Source organism: Psammomys obesus, unplaced genomic scaffold (assembly GCF_907164565.1).
Source record: "Psammomys obesus unplaced genomic scaffold, mPsaObe1.curated_primary_1811, whole genome shotgun sequence".
Taxonomy (NCBI): Eukaryota; Metazoa; Chordata; class Mammalia; order Rodentia; family Muridae; genus Psammomys; species Psammomys obesus.
The window spans coordinates 1,012,703-1,030,798 of NW_026594311.1; the positions used below are offsets into that span (position 1 = coordinate 1,012,703).

The 18,096-nt window shown below is 39.5% G+C and overlaps 1 protein-coding gene across 4 annotated transcripts in view; it reads left to right on the plus strand.

The window, feature by feature from the left end:
• Nucleotides 1-18,096, plus strand: part of Gpbp1l1 (GC-rich promoter binding protein 1 like 1) — a 45,499-nt gene that overhangs the window by 20,473 nt on the left and 6,930 nt on the right. For all 4 annotated transcript variants that reach the window (XM_055618519.1, XM_055618517.1, XM_055618516.1 and 1 more), the window contains exons 4-7: nucleotides 1,135-1,264; nucleotides 1,911-2,197; nucleotides 8,133-8,205; nucleotides 9,965-10,158. In XM_055618519.1, coding sequence (XP_055474494.1) covers nucleotides 1,135-1,264; nucleotides 1,911-2,197; nucleotides 8,133-8,205; nucleotides 9,965-10,158 — 684 coding nt within the window. The remainder of the gene's footprint in view (nucleotides 1-1,134; nucleotides 1,265-1,910; nucleotides 2,198-8,132; nucleotides 8,206-9,964; nucleotides 10,159-18,096) is intronic.

Sequence of the window (18,096 nt, forward strand, 5' to 3'; positions counted from 1 at the left end):
AAAACGATGGTTCTGCTAAAACAAAAGGCACATGATAATCTGCTGTTGCAGACAGTCCAAAGCAGCCCCACATCCCTACACCTGGGATTAAAGTGAAAAGGCACATTATTATAATAATCCTGTGAATTTTAAAGAAACCAAAATTTGAGAATTCTCAAATGTCACTACAAGGTACTGTCTTTCGTTCCTGCGGTAACTACACAAACATATCAGTTCTTTTCATCTGACTGGTGTGTAGCTTCTGTTTTGTGTTTCAGGCTGTGTTGCTGGTTTTGTTTTGGTTATTTTGAAGAGTTTTGTTTTTCATACATGTCCTACTGTTCCTCAGGATTTTAAGCATCTTCATAAACTTACCATTCTATTAAGAGGGAATCAGTAATTGGGGCTATAGAGACTGTAACAGCAGTTAAGATCATTAATGCTCTTCAGAGGACCCAGGTTTGATACCCAGAATCCACAAGGTGCCTCAGAACCATCCATAACTCCAGTTCCAGGGGACCTGACTCCTTTTTCTCATCTTTTTGGGCAGCAGGCATGCATGTGGTACACATAGATACATATATTCAGGAAAAACTTATGCATGTAAAATAAATTAAAAAAATTTTAAGAAAAATTATTAATAATTATGCACTTCACATCAGTGTGTACCTTGCCAGTGTCAGTGTCTCTCTCTCTTTTTTAACTTTTTTTTAATGTGCATGTGTAAGTGCCCTTGAAGGTCTTTGAAAAATGGCTGGTGCAAGTCTGTTTACAGGCTAAGACATTTAGAATCTCTCCTTTTCTGTTAGGGCAAAAACCCAAAAAGGTTCATGTTCAAGGAGGATCAAATGCTGGATGATGAATGCTTTGCTTGCCTGCCTTTCCTCACATTTATGTAGATAGTGCCAGCAAAATTCAGGGAGGATCTGTCTTTCCAGCTCAGTTCACTAACTATCTCTCTGGATTCATCTTCATAATCTAGACACCCCATAGGCTAGTGAAGCTGACAACTTAATCAGCCATCAGTATCACAGGTATAGGATATATAGAAAGCTCGGGATGTAGCTCAGTTTTTGACCAATTTTTGACCTGATTTAGAGCCTAATAAGATACTGAAAGAAACTGTATCTTTGCCTCTATACTTTATGATCATAGTCATCTACAGCCACCTTTGACAAACACGGAGAGCACCTATCCCGTGGAGAAGGTAGATTTGGAATAAGCCGTCGTCGACATAATTCCTCTGATGGCTTTTTTAACAATGGACCTCTTCGGACTACAGGAGGTAAGTCATGTCCAGCAGTTAGGATCATATATTTAAACGACTGCTAAGAGACAGGCATGGTGGTGCACACTGTTAATCCCAGTACTCAGGAGACAGGCAGGTGTAACTGTGAGTTTGAGGCTATCCTAGTCTACCTATTTCCAAGACAAACAAGGCTAAATAATAAAACTGCTCTTCAGGCCAAACTCAGGCTGGGGCTATGTGCATAATCCAGAAACCTAGTTTCTACACCTAACATGTTTTTATGAATCATCTTTTCAGTTAAACTAATTTAGAAGGGCTGGGGATTTAGCTCAGTGGGATGTGCACTTAGAGCCGAACCCTCAGTTGGATCTCCAATACCTGGAGGCTGGGAGAGCTGCCCTACAAAAATGGTTATGTTTATTAGTTTCTTTATGTGGAAGGTTGCTGGGTGTGGTGGCACGTGCCTGTAATCCTAGCACTGTGGGAGGCAGAGGCAGGCTGAGCCAGGACAGCCAAGGCTACACAGAGAAATCTTGTCTCAAAATAAATAAATAAATAAATAAATAAATAAAGTTTCCTAAAGCTCTTTTGGAAGTAACTTTGACCAAAAGCATCTGGCCCAGATATTTCTTAATTTATAAGAAACGGATAACTAACACCTTACTTTTCCTTGATATTTTAGATTCTTGGCACCAACCCTCCCTGTTCCGCCATGACTCTGTTGACTCGGGTGTCTCTAAGGGAGCATATGCTGGAACCACAGGGAATCTGTCTGGTTGGCATGGCTCCTCCCGAGGTCATGATGGTATGAGCCAGCGTAGTGGAGGCAGTACAGGAAACCATCGGCACTGGAATGGCAGCTTCCACTCTCGCAAAGGCTGTACCTTTCAAGAAAAAACACCAACAGAGTTTAGGGAAGAAAAAAAAGAGGATAAAGTAGAAAAGTTGCAGTTCGAAGAGGAAGACTTTGTAAGTATGAAGCTTTTAAATTCATAGTTAAAAGCAAACAATTTCTTTTAAAAGTACAGGACCCTAGACAACTTCTCACTTTTTAGAACAGGCTGACCTTGAATTTATAGAGATAAGCCTGCCTCTAACTCCAGAGTAGTAGGATTAAAGATGAGTGCCAGTATGCTCAGCCCAGGACCCATTTGAATATATTTCTGTGTGTTCAGTTTCCTTTATCATAAATAAGACTTTGTTTTCTGTGGATTTTACTCTTTATAGAATAACTGTTTTGGCTGTTAACTGTAGTCAGTGAAATTTGACGCTTAGGACATAAACTCTAGTTGTTTATTATGTGTGAGTGTGAATGCACATGTATTGAGACAGAGGACAACTTGCAGGAGTTGGTTCTCTCCTTGCAGGAGTTGGATCTTGGAGATTGCAAGAAGTCCTTAAGGCTTGATGACAAGGACCTTTACATCTTGCTGGTCCCAAAGCACCCTTAAAAATTGTTTCTATTATCATATAAGTCTGTGAATGCACACATATGTGTGTAGGCATGCATGCAATAGTACACCAGGTCTAAGAACAAGTTCCTAGAGTTCTACCTTCACTTGAGTTCCAGGGGACACTAAGCAAGTGCCTTTATCTACTGAGTCATCTCTCTGGCCCCCTTTTAAGAATTTAGAAATAGATCTAATTAAGTATGTCCAGTATGTTTTCTTTTTAGCATAAAATTGCTGTCATTTTTATTCAGTAATTTATACTTTTTTATTATTATTAAAAGCTAGATGTGATGACACAAGCTTCTGATGCTACACGAGGAGGCAGAGACAAGCAAATCTCTTACGATCTAGAGGCCTGCCTGGTCTATATATAATTAACAAGCATTCTGGTCTAGAACAAAACTCCTCACTAAAGACAAATTGTTGGAAATATGCTCTAGATTGAGCTGTACAAAGACAGAAAAAAATAGACAAAGGAAAAAGTTCAGATAAAAGGTAAGCAGAAAGTAAAGCCAGATTTAGGAGGCAGAGTCAGGATCTCCGAGTTCAAGGCCCACTTGGTCTACAGAGCAAGTTCCAGAACAGCCAGGGCTACACAGAGAAACCTTGTCTCAAAAAAACAAAAAGAAAAAAAAGAAAAGCTAGCCAGGCCGACAACAAAAATGAATCATCTATAAAAAGAATCAAGGTTTTTCTTTTAGGCCTAGAGAGATGGCTCAGTGGCTAAGAGTATATAGTTCTCCAGGGGATTGGAGTTTCATTCCAGCACCTAGGTCATGCAGCTCACAACAACCTGGCCTCTTGAGAGCACCTGTACTTAAATATGAAGATATGCACATAATTAAAATTAAATCTTAAAAAATTCGAAGTCATACCCCCTCCTACCTTTTTGTGAGTTAGGGGAAAGTACAGAATTATATCCTAACACACAGTGCAAAGTACACCTGTAAGATATATCTGCAGGAGTGATGGATGGCTCAGCAGTTAAGAAAACTTGCTTTTTACAGAAAATATAGGTTCAGTTCCTAGTATTTGTGTGGTGCCTCACTACCATCGTAACCAAATTCTAGCATAACACCCTCTCTGACCTTCTTGGTCACTAGGCATCCATGTGGCATACAGACTTAACCTACAAAGTGTTTGTGCACATAAATCTTAAAAAGAGGTTTCACAAAACAGGTAAGAAGTATAATCGATCTTAAAAGGTAATGTAACTGGGCTGGAGAGGTAAGTTTTTCTGAAATAGAATAGTATTGAAAGTGTAAGTTGAAAATAAAGTTATGTTATGCAGTTGTGAAGATGCTGTGCTTGAACAGAAAGAACAACACATTTTGACAACAGAGCTTTGTGCAACTGAGAAGTAAAATTAGTAAACCCAGCTTGATGGTGGTTGAGGAAAACAGATCTCCAGTGGTTCACTAGCCAGCCAATGTAACTTAGGCAGATTGTTCCATGTTAAGTGAGAGAGATCCTGTTTGAGAGTAACAGAGGCCCCAGTGCCAGCTTCTGTCTTCCATGCTTGTACATACAGATACATGCACACGTGTATGCCAAGACAGACAGAAACAAAACAAAGACTGGAGATACTCTTTCTAATTTCCTAACACAATTACTAGAGAATAAGCTTCAAACAATTAGAAAGATATCAACAAAAGAGATAAATGTTAAATGTACGGTTAGTATTTGTGATTATAACTCAGTGATATGTGAAAGTTCTTTTCTGGTTCCAGCTGATTATTTACTAGAATAAGGACCTGGAGTATTTAGTTAGATAAAAGGCAGAGTTCTTTCCCAGCATGCACAGAGTCATTGATAAATGCATTTATGTATATGTGTCTATGTATGAACTAACAGAGAATCCAGCATATAATAACTGTTCATAGTTTCTAAAGTGGAAATATTATTTAACTATTTGTAATGAGAAAATAAGATAAACAAAACACATCTGAAAGTACTAATGTTTTAGTAGTATCTGAAATACTGGCATTGCTGCTTGGACAATATTGTCCAAGGATACATAGGATAAAGTAAGGTGACTATAAGGTAGAGGGGAACATCTAAGCCACCCGACCTTCAAGTTTGGGCAGGAGAGATGGCGTCATGATTAGGAACACTGAAAGATATTGCAGAGGACCCCGCTTAGTTCCCATACTCAACTTAGTGGCACACAATTATTTGTAACTGCAGTTCCAGGAGATTCAGCACTCTCTGCTGGCCTCTACATACACCAGGAATGCATATGGTACACAGATATACATGTAGATATAAAACACAGAAACCCAAACTTGAAACAAACTTTAACTGGTTTGGAATTTATTAGGTATGTATCTTTAAATTGGTATGTTCCTATAAAAAAAAACATAAAAGTAGAGGTCAATCCTTACATCAGTGAATAACCGAGTACCTAGATTGTGGTTTTGAAATACATTTCTAGACACAATATTTATGAAGTAACTTTTTTTTTTTTTTTTTTCCATTCTACTTAGGAAAGAAACTACTAGGGCTCTAGCAAAAAGATTTGTGGGCCAGTGAGCTGGCTCCATGGACTAAGTTGTCTGCCACCAAGTGGAGAAAGATGGCTTGGCAGTTAGGAGCTGGTACTGCTCTTACAGAGGACCAGAGTTCAGCTTCTAGCACCCATATCAGGTGGTTCACAACATATAAGTCCAGCTCCAGGAGGATCTAAACCATCTGGCCTCCACAGGAGCACAAGCATGCATATAACAAAACTAAATCTTAGTAAATAAATGATCAAAACTGGGCGAGGTGGTGTACACCTTTAATACCAGCACTTGGAAGTCAGAGGTGATCTTTTGAATTCAAGGCAAACCTGAGTTCTAAGACAGCCAGGCTACATAGAGGAAGCCTTGTCTCAAAAATAAATAAATAAAAGGTCAAAGAGGTTGTCTAAAATCATTTAAAGATAACTGCAATGGTTTATATTACATCAAATCTGGTTAGATACATGAGTTTATGATTGTACCTCAAGAATGTAAACTGTAACTTGTAGAAAATGTTCAGGAAGTAACATTTGCAAGTAAAACAAAGATGATTATTTAAGTCTAGATAGTTATCTTTAGATTTAAAAGGACTTGGAAAGATTTGGGTAGAGAGGTGTGCCATAGTCAGCATGTGGAGGTCAGAAGACAACTTTTGGCTCTTTATTTTCCCATGGGATAGTGGGGTTTTACTTGGCTGATCACATTTGTACAGCACGCTCCCTTTCAGTGGACCCATCTTTCTAGCCCAGTTGTCTATATCATTTTTATAAACTATTTTTTTTTATAAACTCACATTGCAGGAGGGGTGAAAACATGCCTGTAAACCTAGCACTTGGGAAGGCAAAGGCAAGCAGTTTCTTGTGAGTTCAAGGCCACTCTGGTCTACAAAGCAAGTCAAAGCTACACAGAGAATCCCTGTCTTAAAAATAAAACAAAACAAAACAAAAAAAACTTCATGGCTAGATAGATGGCTTGGGTGTTAAGAATGCTTACTGCTCTTGCAGAGGACCCACATTTAGTTGGCAGCACTCAAATTTGGTAGCTCACAACCCTCTAAATGAGGGTTCAAAAGGATTTAATGTTCTCTGGCCTCTTCAGGCACTTGCACTCAGGTGCAAAGACATATAAACACAAATTATAAAAACAAATCAGAGCTGGGCAGTGGTGGCACAAGCCTTTAATCCCAGCACTCAAGAGGAACTTTATGAGTTTGAGGCAGACCTGGTCTACAGAGTGAGTTTCAGGATAGCCAGAGCTGTTACACAGAGAAACACTATCTCAAAGAAAAAAAAAAAAAAAGAAAGAAAGAAAGAAAGAAAGAAATCATTGCAATGGGAAACAGCATAAATGGGGACGGTATCTGTTTAAGAACACATACTCAGAGATGTAGCAGAACTTTTTGCTACTTTATTGGGTTCTTTTTCCTACCTCTCTACACTACCCTATCCCTTCCATCCCCCAACAGTAGGTAGGAGAGAACGAAGATTAGAAGGGGAAAGGGGCCGCTGATATCATTAGACTACTTCCTTCTGATTGTGGGCATTGGTTTCCTTGGGGTGAGTTTGATCTTTGTTGTCAGGCAACATACCAGAATCCAACAAATAACAACAGCAACAGCAGCAGAAGCAAATGGGCAGTGGCGGCTGCAGCACCTCTTAAAGCTCTAGCACTTATCAAACATAAACTATCCTCAGCTGGCAAAATCACAGCCCTGCCAGAGCAAGAGACAAGTCACAGTCAGCTGCTGTGGACAGTCTGAAGCAGTCCCATATCCCGCATCTGGCATTAAAACAAAAACATTCCCATAACACTTCTTTGTTTTTAAAGAAACCAAAAATTTTCACTAGATAAGGGCTAGTGGCATGGCTGTGTAGTTAAGCATACTTAGATCCACATAAATAAAAATAACTTTTAAATCTGTGAGTTTTTCTGGCTGGCCTGGACTGGAGCCTAAGCTGTTCTGTAACTTACAGATATCCATCCACCTGCATATGCCTCTCCCATGCTGGGATTAAAGGTTTAGCCACCATGCCCTTTATTAAATCCTTTTTTTTTTTTTTTTTAACAAAAGAACATAAAGTATACTGGGTATATACCCCAGTGATAAGTTTGTCTAGCATGTGTAAGGCATTGAGTTGACTGCAGGGGAAGGAGAGAAGATAGGTTGGTTTGTTATTAAAATCTGTTAGAACAGTTTCTACTCTGGACATCAGTGTGTGATTGATCCTTTTTACTCTCTGTACAATTAGGTAAGTCTAGGCTAAATTTGGCTTTATGAATTTATTGGGCTTTCAGTTCTTGGAATCATACATTTTCCAGCTTTGGAATTAATCTTTGAGGATATGTCTCAGTCATCATCTGTAATGGAACTTCTCATTTCTCTTCCAGGGAATTATCCATTCCCCTGTCAGTAATCCTTCCCCAATATGAATTTTGATCATACTAGAACCTTTTATGATACTCTATTGGTTACTAGTTTTATCTTTGTGATAATCCTCTGAGGACAAGGGCTATTTTAATTTTCTTTGTATTCCTCATACAGTACTGAGTATAGTTTTTTTCCTAATCTAATGCAGTCTTAGAACTTACAGGAATACTGTACATTTCACCACTCTATTGAATCTGAAGAAAATAACCCACATTCTTTTTCTGTGGCTTTCTATGCCTCCTTTTGCATACATATCCTATAGAAAGATGGGAAACTGCATATGTATACTTTATGTATATCTATATGTATAAGAAATCCTATGACAAAAGAAATAAAACTGAAGTTTTAACATTTAGTGCCTATTAATTTCATATTTCAACATATTTTTATTTTTAATATATTATTAAATTAGTTGGAGTGGATAACTTACAATTATTTAGTAGCGTCTATGGTGATGGCTACTTTGAAAAATTCTAAATTAATGAGCTTTCTGTATCAACCATTAATATTTTCTTTTTTCCTAGCCTTCTTTGAATCCAGAAGCTGGCAAACAGAATCAGCAATGCAGACCTATTGGAACCCCTTCTGGTGTGTGGGGTAGGTAGATTTTGCTATCTTAAAAGCACAGCTTGAAATTCTTTATTAGAGGGAAGAGAAATAAATTATTCTTCCTTTTTGTTTTTTAATTTTTTTTTTATTAATTACACTTTATTTACTTTGTATCCCATCCCCCCTGTAGTTTCCTCCCTTCTCCCCTCCCAATCCCTCCTTCTCGTTCTCCACACATGCCCCTCCCCAAGTCCACTGGTAGGGGAGGTCTTCTTTTCTTTCCTTCCTTCTTGTTTTTGTTCTTAATTTGGTTCCTGCATCTCCTTTTATCCCTTTGCCTAGAATAGCTCTTCACTAAGCATCCACAGGTGGAGAATATTATATTCTATGAAACCATCCAAGCATAGTAAGTGTGATGAAAACAGAATACAGACCATTGAACACTTATGGGATTCTGATTGGGACTTGGATTTTTGGTTTTTGGTGGATTTTCTGGCAGTTTGAGTAGTTTTAGCTTGAATTATCTGCTTGTTTGTTTGCAAGTTTATTTTTAAAGATTTTCTTATATTTGGGAGAGAGAGGTGTATGAGCATGGCATGCATACCCACATACCTGTGAGTTCAGATAGCATATAAGTTCAGACTGGCGTGGTAGACCCTCTAGAGCCAGAGTTATAAGTGGTCCTGGGACCTGAACTGAGTATGCTGAACAATCTCACCAGTCCTGATGGTTTTTATTGGTGGTGGATTTTTGAGACAGGATCTCAGATTCACCTGTCTCTGCCTCTGCCACGATTAAAGATATGTTCCACCACAGAGATCCTCCTGCCTCTACCTTCCTGACTAGTATACAGTCTTACTTGGTTGTGCCCAAAGATCACCTTATCCATCTTAAAAGCTAAAACCCCATATGTACAGCTAATCTTTGTGATTCATATGCTACCTTTTTCCACAGTTAACCAAATGATATCTTTGAAGAAAAAAAAAAAAAGTAGGGGCTAAAGAAATGGCTTAGCAGTTAAGAACACTGTTCTTAAGAGGACCCAAGTTCAATTCCCAGCACCCACACTGTCTGTGACTCCAGGATTCAACACCCTCACACAGGCATACAGGAAGGCAAAATATGAATACTCATAAAAATAAATAAATTTCTTTTTAAAGTTATGGCTGGGACTTTAATCCCAGCACTCAGGAAGCAGAGACAGCTGGATCTCTCTGAATTCAATGTCAGTCTTGTCTCCATAGTGAGTTTCCAGGCTACCCATAACTATGTATTGAGACTCTGTCTCTAGAAAATAAGATAAAGGGGCTAGAGAGATGGCTCAGTGATTAAATAAAAGCAATGGCTACTCTTTGAGAGGACCATGGTTTGATTCCCAGCAACTGTGTGGCAACTTAAAACATCTGTAACTCTAGGGTAGCCAACATCCTCCTCTGGCCTCCATAGGTACTAGTCATACATGTAGTATGCAGACAAAATATTTGTGCACATGAAATGAGTAAATTTGAAAACCAAAAAAATTTTGGCTGGGTGTGTTGTAGCACGCCTAGAGTCCCAGTACTCAGAGAGGCAAAGGCAGGTGGATCTCTGAGTTTGAGGCCAGCCTGGGCTACAAAGCACTGAGAAAAAAATTAAAAAGGAAGGAAGAGAAATTTTTTGGAGGTTTTTTGTTTGTTTTTCCAGTATTGTCTTTTTCTGTTTTGTTTCTGTAGACAGTTGTGAGGACATGAGCACATGCATGCACATACAAACTATGTTTCTTATCAAAGTTGACATTCTCTTTTGTCGCCATTCTTACATTTCACAGAAAATCCACCTAGTGCCAAGCAACCGTCAAAGATGCTAGTCATCAAAAAAGTTTCCAAAGAGGATCCTGCTGCTGCCTTCTCTGCTGCATTCACCTCATCAGGGTCCCACCATGCAAATGGGAACAAAGTGTCAACCATGGTCCCAAGTGTCTATAAGAACTTGGTTCCTAAACCTGTGCCACCTCCCTCTAAGGTATGATTGCAGTCCTTATTTGAACTTTGAAAAACAGGGTTGGTCGAAAGTCAGACGTTTTAATATATATTCGTATTTTTTGACAAATTATTTGTTAGATATTTACTCCTATAAATGCTTGTTACATTGATAGAGTTTTACTCTTGTCACCAGACTCTTCCAGTACAAAGTCACTAGCTTCATTTTGTAAGCTTGATCCTTATTTGTTATTTTCTCTAATAGCATTAACAGCTGTCTGATCAGTCAAGCTAAGTACTTGGCTTCTTGCTCTTTATCTTCCTTTTCCTCATTCCCTTCATTCAAGCAATTACAAAATCCCTATCTTTTTTTTTCTGTTTGTTTGTTTGTTTGTCTGTCTGTCTTTGTTTAGGACTCTGGCACTTTTAATATTGCTGTATACCCTTGTTTTTTTGTTTTTTGTTTTTTGGTTTTTTTTTTTTTCATCTCTGAATTTCACAGCACTACTAAAATGATTGTCCTTAAAATGTTGATTATAGGTGGACACATTGTCATACACCGATAGCATCAGCTACTCAGGAGACTGGTCTAGGAAAATCAGTTGAGCCAGAGTTCAGATCTTTGGGTAACATATCAAGAAACTCCATCTCTAAGGGTTGGGTAAGGGGGGATAGTGTAACATTCCACTCCTAAATTTGTTGAGTGGCTTCAAACTATATGATTAGTTTATCTTTTTCTCTCAAGAGTCACACACCACAGATGCTTTAGTGTGTTTTGCTGCTCTCTTTTGTGTTCCTTTAAAGTATAAAAAACAAACCCAGAGAGACGGTGCACGCCTTTAATCCTCGCACTTAGGCAATGAAGAATCTTACCTGTCACTAATCAGTGCAGTGATCTATTTTTATTGTTTTTCATTATGCATGGGTATTTGTGTGCCAGTGTGTGTGTTAGTTCAGGTGCCCTGGGAGGCAAGAGGCACTAGATCTCCAGGAGCTGGAATCAATTACAGTTGTGAGCCATCCAAATGGTGCTGGGAACTGAGTTCCCCTAGACCTATTAACTATTAAGCCACCTCTCCAGCTCCCTGCCACCACCTCTGCTGCTTTTTTGTTTTGTTTTGTTTTATATTGGTTTTTGAACACAAGACTTCTCTGTGTAGCACTAGTTGTCCTGGAATTCACTCTGTAGACCAGGCTGTCTTTGAGCTCAAAGATCTGCCTGCTTTGGCCTTCCAAGTGCTGTGATCAATGTGCACCACCCTACTTGACCCATAAGTATATTCTATTTTATTGCTTCTTTTTTTTTTTTTCTCTTAACTAGGAAGAAATTACTCTTAAACCTTATGCCATCATCTTTGTGAATCCTATCATATACATACATACATACATACATACATACATACACACACACACACACACACACACACACAAAGATCTGATCAGTCCTTACCTATCCATCATTACATAGCACTCGGTCTTTTCAAGTGTGCTAGACATGAGTATTTTCAACCTTAAGGTTACATATAAAGAAGGAAAATAAATTGACATGATGAGTGATGCAACTGAAAAGACAAAATAGTTGCTTGGATGAGTTCCAGTCTGCACAAATTCAAGTGAAATATATTGATTACTAAGAGCAAGCCCTACTGAACAGCATCATTTCAGTTTTTATTCTTCAAAATGTGCTTGTTCTTAGGAGCAGTACAAGCTAGTACCAGTTATGTTCTTTGTGCTACAGTGGCTGAATATGGTACTACAGGTTCGAAATTAAAGAACAGATTTTTTTAAGATTCTAAGTGCATTTCTATTAAGTTAGTTTGCTAATACTGTTGGCCTTCTTGTTCTGATGGAAGGGTATCATGAGATTTTGAAGCCCAGAAAGCTCTCAGCTCTGAGGGGAAACCACTTCAGTTTCACTCCTTCAGTGTTGGGTATCCCCCACAGAGCTGAGGAGCTCAGGACCTTCAGCCCCACTCCACTTCTTCACTTGTTGTCTTCACTTTGTTGCTTATTGGCTTCTTTCCATTAGAAAGTCGCATCAGGAGCAAATCTCATAAAAGTGATTTATTGGGAGGGTCCAGGGTATAGAGGAACAAACCTAGAGTTGGCTGCCCCTGCTCCCAGGAGATGACAGCAAAGAAATGGACACAGGCTTTATATAGGATTTCTTAGGGGGCGGAGCTTTTCACGATAGAGATTTCAAGTCCTGAGTTTGGGGAATTCAGGGATTGATGGGTTTTCCTGCTTAGGGATTAATGGCTTATTTTCACCCCATTTCCATTCATCTGCCCATGGTTTGGACAGGAAGACCTTCCTGGCCAAAAGCAGCTTTGGCTGAGGCTCCATCATTTTGGAGCGGCTTGGGGAGGCTTTAGAGGAAGTGCTGCCACTGTGAGCAGCACCTCATGGTGACTGATGGCTAAGGAAGTGCAGTTGCTGCTCTTTGAGCAGCTGTATGCTCAGGGACTACAAATAAAGCAAGATCAGTATAGACTATGGTCATCTACGAAAGGGTACGAAAAATATTTGGCTGTTCTTTGGAGTATGGCAGATAGCCAGAGTTTGGAGAGTGTCTGACATTAATGAACAGATGATTACAGAGGTTCTAAGAACCAACAAACACTATAGACGTGGGAGTGGTGACTGGGCCAGTTTAATTAACCTCAATAGCATTGGAAGGTAATATTAAGACTTTTATTGAGACATGGTTTCTCTGTGTAGCCCTCACTGTCTTGGACTCACTTTGTAGACCAGGCTGGCCTTGAACTCACAGAGATCCACCTGCCTCTGCCTCCCCAAGTGCTAGGAATAGAGGTGTGCACCACCACACCTGGGAATCTGTCTTTTAAAGTTGTATATTAACGTACATATTTTTTTCGTGTGCTGGGGATTCATACTCAAGTGTTGACACTACTTGGGCAGCAAACACCTTATCTACTAAGTCTCTACCTAGGCTGATGATAAAGTCATTGTTAAAGTAAAAATAATTTTTATTTACAGTAGACACATTTAAAATATTACCAAGAAATTATAAGTCAGGCATAAAAAAAGTCATATTCGATCATAGAAGTTCTGAGAGCTGAGTGTAAAGTTACAATAATGCTTGTCAATTCTTGTTGAGTAATAAGTATTGACAGGGGCTGTAGAGATGGCTCAGAGGTTAAGATGATTGACTGCCCTTCCTAAGGTCCCGAGTTAACTCCCAGCAACCACATGGTGGCTCACAACCATCTGTAATGAGATCGGGTGCCCTCTTGTGTCATGCAGGTGTACATGTAAGCAGAATTCTGTATAAATAATAAATAAATTAATTTAAAAAAATAAGTATTGACAGATAACTTGCATTGAAGCACTGGCTGCTCTTGTGAAGGGCCCAGGTTCGGTTCCCAGCACCCAGACGCCAGCCCAGACCTGCTCTCCAGTCCCAGCAGGTTCTCTCCTTGCCTCCACTGTCATCAGCTATGTCCCTCATGCACACATAAGGCAAAACGCTGATAAATATAAAATAAATAAATTTAAAGAAAAAAAAGTTGGGCTGGAGAGATGGCTCAGAGGTTAAGAATGCTTGCTGTTCTTCAAAGGTCCTGATTTCAATTCCCAGCAACCACATGGTGGCTTGCAACCATCTATACTATGATCTGGTGCTCTCTTCTGCCCTACAGGTCCACAAGCAGGCAGAATACTGTATACTGTATAAGTAATAAATCTTTTTTAAAAAGTTAAAACAAGCTGGGCTTCATCAAGAATACATTAGCAAGATACTTGAAATCTGCAAGTATTGTTAGACCACAGAACCTATTAAATTGTGTAAGACATGTCTTTAAGGTCTCAAATGTTTTAAGGCTGAAAAGTGGCAAGGATAAAAACGATGACAGAAACATTAGTTTAGTCCTGTTGTTAGGTATTCATGAAAACAGAAAACTAATATACTGTTGTCCTTTTAAAAAGTGATGGTGCCAGTGCTCAGGTCAAGTGTTCTCTGAACTAACGTGTTTTGGAGTTTGATTCCAGCACCCATATTAAAAAAAAAAAAAGAGGGACTGGCCTACAGCAGGGATACAGAGTGATTAAACTGTAATTTCTAAATAAAGAAAGAAAAGAACAACTGGGTGTACATCTGTAAGTCCAAAGCTGGTGTTATGAAGATAGGCCAATTCCAGGTCAAGCTTCAGCTTCCATAAGAGCCCTTGTCTCAAAACCTGAGAGGGAGAGTGCCTGACAGCCCCTGGCTTGATCTCACTTGCTTGCTTGTACAGGCATACACACATGCACCCCACACATACTCTCCTGCACACATGCAGAAGTTAGGGTGAGTTGAGCAAGGCAGGATGTGATAGTAGTAGACAAGGGGAAGCAAATCAAAGAGAACAGTAAGTGGCATGTAGTGGTCTGTGAGTCCAGGCCATCCTGGACTATGTAGTGATCCTCTGTCTCAGGTAGATGAACAGATGTATGATAGATGGATATCTTGGTAGGTAGGTGGATGTGTATGACATCATTCTCCCTTGGGAAACTGAGGTAACTCTGGGAAATGTAATGTCTGGCTTAAGTACCTTGAAGTGAAGGGTTACTCAAGTAAATCAAGGTAGGTTTAGCAAGCTGCCTATAGTTCCACTGCTCCCACAAAGTGGAGACCTGGGCTCTCCTGAGTAAGCTAGCTAGCTAGACTAACCATATCAGCAAGCTTTGAGTTCAACTGATCGGACCTGCCCCTAATTGAGTTAAGGTGAGGAGTGATCCAAGGTGGCTCCCAATGTTGATTTTGAGCTTCCATTTATATACATGTTGCCCACATGCAACATGTATATGCACATGCAACCACACACACAGTGAAAAAAAGTATAAAATGGAAAGTATAAAAATGTATAAAAATGAAGGCTGGATATTTCACATTTAAAGTAAAAACAAGTGATTAAATCTAGATTATATGATGGAAGTAGTGAAGAAGACATCCTTCAGTATGGAAAGAGATATTTAGATAATTTTAGCAATTGAAACTGCATAGTTACACATAGCTAGTTTTTGTAATGAAGTTCACCAAAAGAAAAGATAACAATGATCTGGCTAAGTTTAATCTTTGTGACCTGTATTACACAAGGAGATGCATGAGTGCCAAAAGTTGTCCTGAATTTGATGTGCATGTGTGTACAAACTGTGCTCAATGAAAATAATATTTTACCTGGGCAAAGAGGCAGAGGCAGGTGGATCTCTGTAAGTTCAAGGCTAGCCTAGTATACAGAGTGAGTTCCAGGACAGCCAGAACCACACAGAGAAACCCTGCCTTTAAAAAAAAAAAAAAAAAAGCTGAACAGAGAGAGGATACTTGAGGAATGGAATTCAATTCTTAGTAATGAGCAGTATATTGTTCTCTAAAACATGTTTTGAAAGTTGGCATTTTAATATCAGGATAAAAGTTTTGCGTATTTACAAAACAGCCATTTTGTAGAATAGGACTAAGTGTTAGCAACTGTGAGGATACAACTTCTGCTCTGCTTCTTGCCTCTGGCTTTAGTATAGTGAATTAATATGTTTAAAGAAAAAATACATTTAACTTATTAAAAGGATACTAAATACATGAAGAAATGAGCTCACAAATGAAACAGTAAACAGAAGCTGAATGATAGAAAAGGATTCTTGGGGCTAGAGAGATGGCTCAGAGGTTAAGAACACTTACTGCTCTTCCAAAAGTCCTGAATTCAATTCCCAGCAACCACATGGTAGCTCATAACCATCTATAGTAAGATCTGGTGTGCAGGCAGAATGTTGTATAAATAATAAAAAATAATTTTTTTTTAAGAATTCTTTCCCATGATGAGGCCCATTGGTAGAGCACTTGCCCAGCATTCTTAGTGCCTTAGTATGATGCCCTATACTTAAAAAAAGAAAGAAAACTGAAAACCATGGTTGATAATGAAATTTAGCTTAGTTAGCATATACTAAAAAAGTGTAAGACATTGTACAGAGTGGCAGGTATGTCTGCTTCTACTAGGTAACTAAGGCAGAGAATCAGAAGTTCAAACCCACACTGAGCTCCCTTTCCGGCATAGTACAGCTATCCCTCCCATTGTGTTTAAACTCACTGAAAACTAGATTAAGTAGAGATGTTTGTGCTGTGTTTCTTGTAATGTGTGTATGAGTGTTTTGCATGTATGTATTTCTGTGCATCATCTGCATGCCTAGTGCTTACAGATGCTAGAAGGTAGTAGATCCCCAGGAGCTTGAGTTAAAGACTATTGTAAGCCTCTGTGTGGATGTTGAGGATGGAACTCTGGGTCCTGTGGATGACAGCCTGTGGTTAAAAACCCTGTCTTAGGGCTTTATTGCTGTGAAGAGACCCCATCCCCAAGGCAACTCTTACAAAGCAAAACATTTAATTAGGGCTGTTACCGTTTCAGAGGTTCAGTCCCTTATTGTCATGGTGGGAAGCATGGCAGTCTGCAGGCAGACATGGTGCTGGAGAAGGAGCTGAGAGTTCTACATCCTCATCTGCAGGCAGCAGATGAAGACTGGTGTCACACTGGACATAGCAAGAGCGTGGAAAACCTCAAACCCTGCCCCCAAAGTGACACACTTCCTCCAGTAAGGCCACGCCTACTCCAACAAGGCCACACCACTTGTGGGCCAAGCAGTCAAACACATAAGTCTAAGGGGAAAGAGGGACGTGCCTATTCAAGTGGCCACTTCCTCTGAAGACGTGTTTCGAGCCCGGCTTAATATTTCATTCATTGCATGTAGGCCTGTCTAGTAAAACTTTCATAGCACTGTAGCAGGGTTTCCTTACCCAGAGGCAGCAGTGTAAAAGGCAGGTTTTCTGGTGGCGTGCTATAAGCACCTTTGATCAGTCACTGAACACAGCATCTTTTCTTTTCCTTAAGTGTAAGAAAAGCCTGGGGTTGAAAAGATGCTTCAGTGGTTAAGAGCAATTTCAAGGGATCCAAAGTCTTCTGATGTCCATGCATACCAGGCACACGGGTGCTGCACATGAATACATAGTAGAAAATAAAAAGACTCTTCATTCTGGTTAGGTCAATGTCTCCAGCTGATACACGCATTTTGAGAACTTGGGGGAAGTTTTTTTTTAAAGCAGTTACATATACTAATTAGCTGAATAATAGTGAACAAATTAGATAACTGTGAGTCCTCAGTATTATTCTCTAAAAAAAAAAAAAAAGGCATTTCTTAATTAAACAATGTGGGGCTGGAGAGATGGCTCAGTGTTTAAGAGCACTGACTGCTCTTCCAAAGGACTTGGGTTCAATTCCCAGCACCCACATGGCAGCTCACAACCATTTCCATTTCCAAGGAATCTGACACCTTCACGCTGCTGAACAAAAAATAAAATTAAATTTTTTAAAAAAATTAAACAATATTTGAGGGTTAACAAGATACTCAGTGTGTAAGAACACTTATTGCATCCAAGAATGTACCAGGAAAAGGAATTCTTTTTATGCTGACTATTTCCCGTGAGCCTTTCTTGTGTTTCTTTATTTTTTGTTTTCTGAGAAAGGGTTTCTCTGTATAGCTATGGCTGTCCTGGAATCACTTTGTAGACCCTTGCTGGTTTGGGCATGTTTTTTGTTTTAACTTTTTTTTTTTAATTTATTTATTACGTATACAGTATTCTGCTGCATATACACCTGCACACCAGAAGAGGGCAACAGTTCTCACTACAGATGGCTGTGAGCCACCATGTGGTTGCTGGGAATTGAACTCACGACTCTGGAAGAGCAGATAGTGCTCTTAACCTCTGAGCCATCTCTCCAGCCCCTTGTTTTAATTTTGTGGGAGAGGGGACGCAGTTCTCTTAGCTGCTTCCTGCTAGTTAGGGTCATCGGATTCCTTGGAGCCAGTCCAACTTCGTTTCACGAGATCTCCAGCTTCTTGTCTTACAACAGCAACAGGAGCAGCAAGGGTGAAGCAGCAGCAGCCTTATTCTTTCTAGGACCCTCACTCTCTAGGGTCTGGCATTTATTCTCTGCAG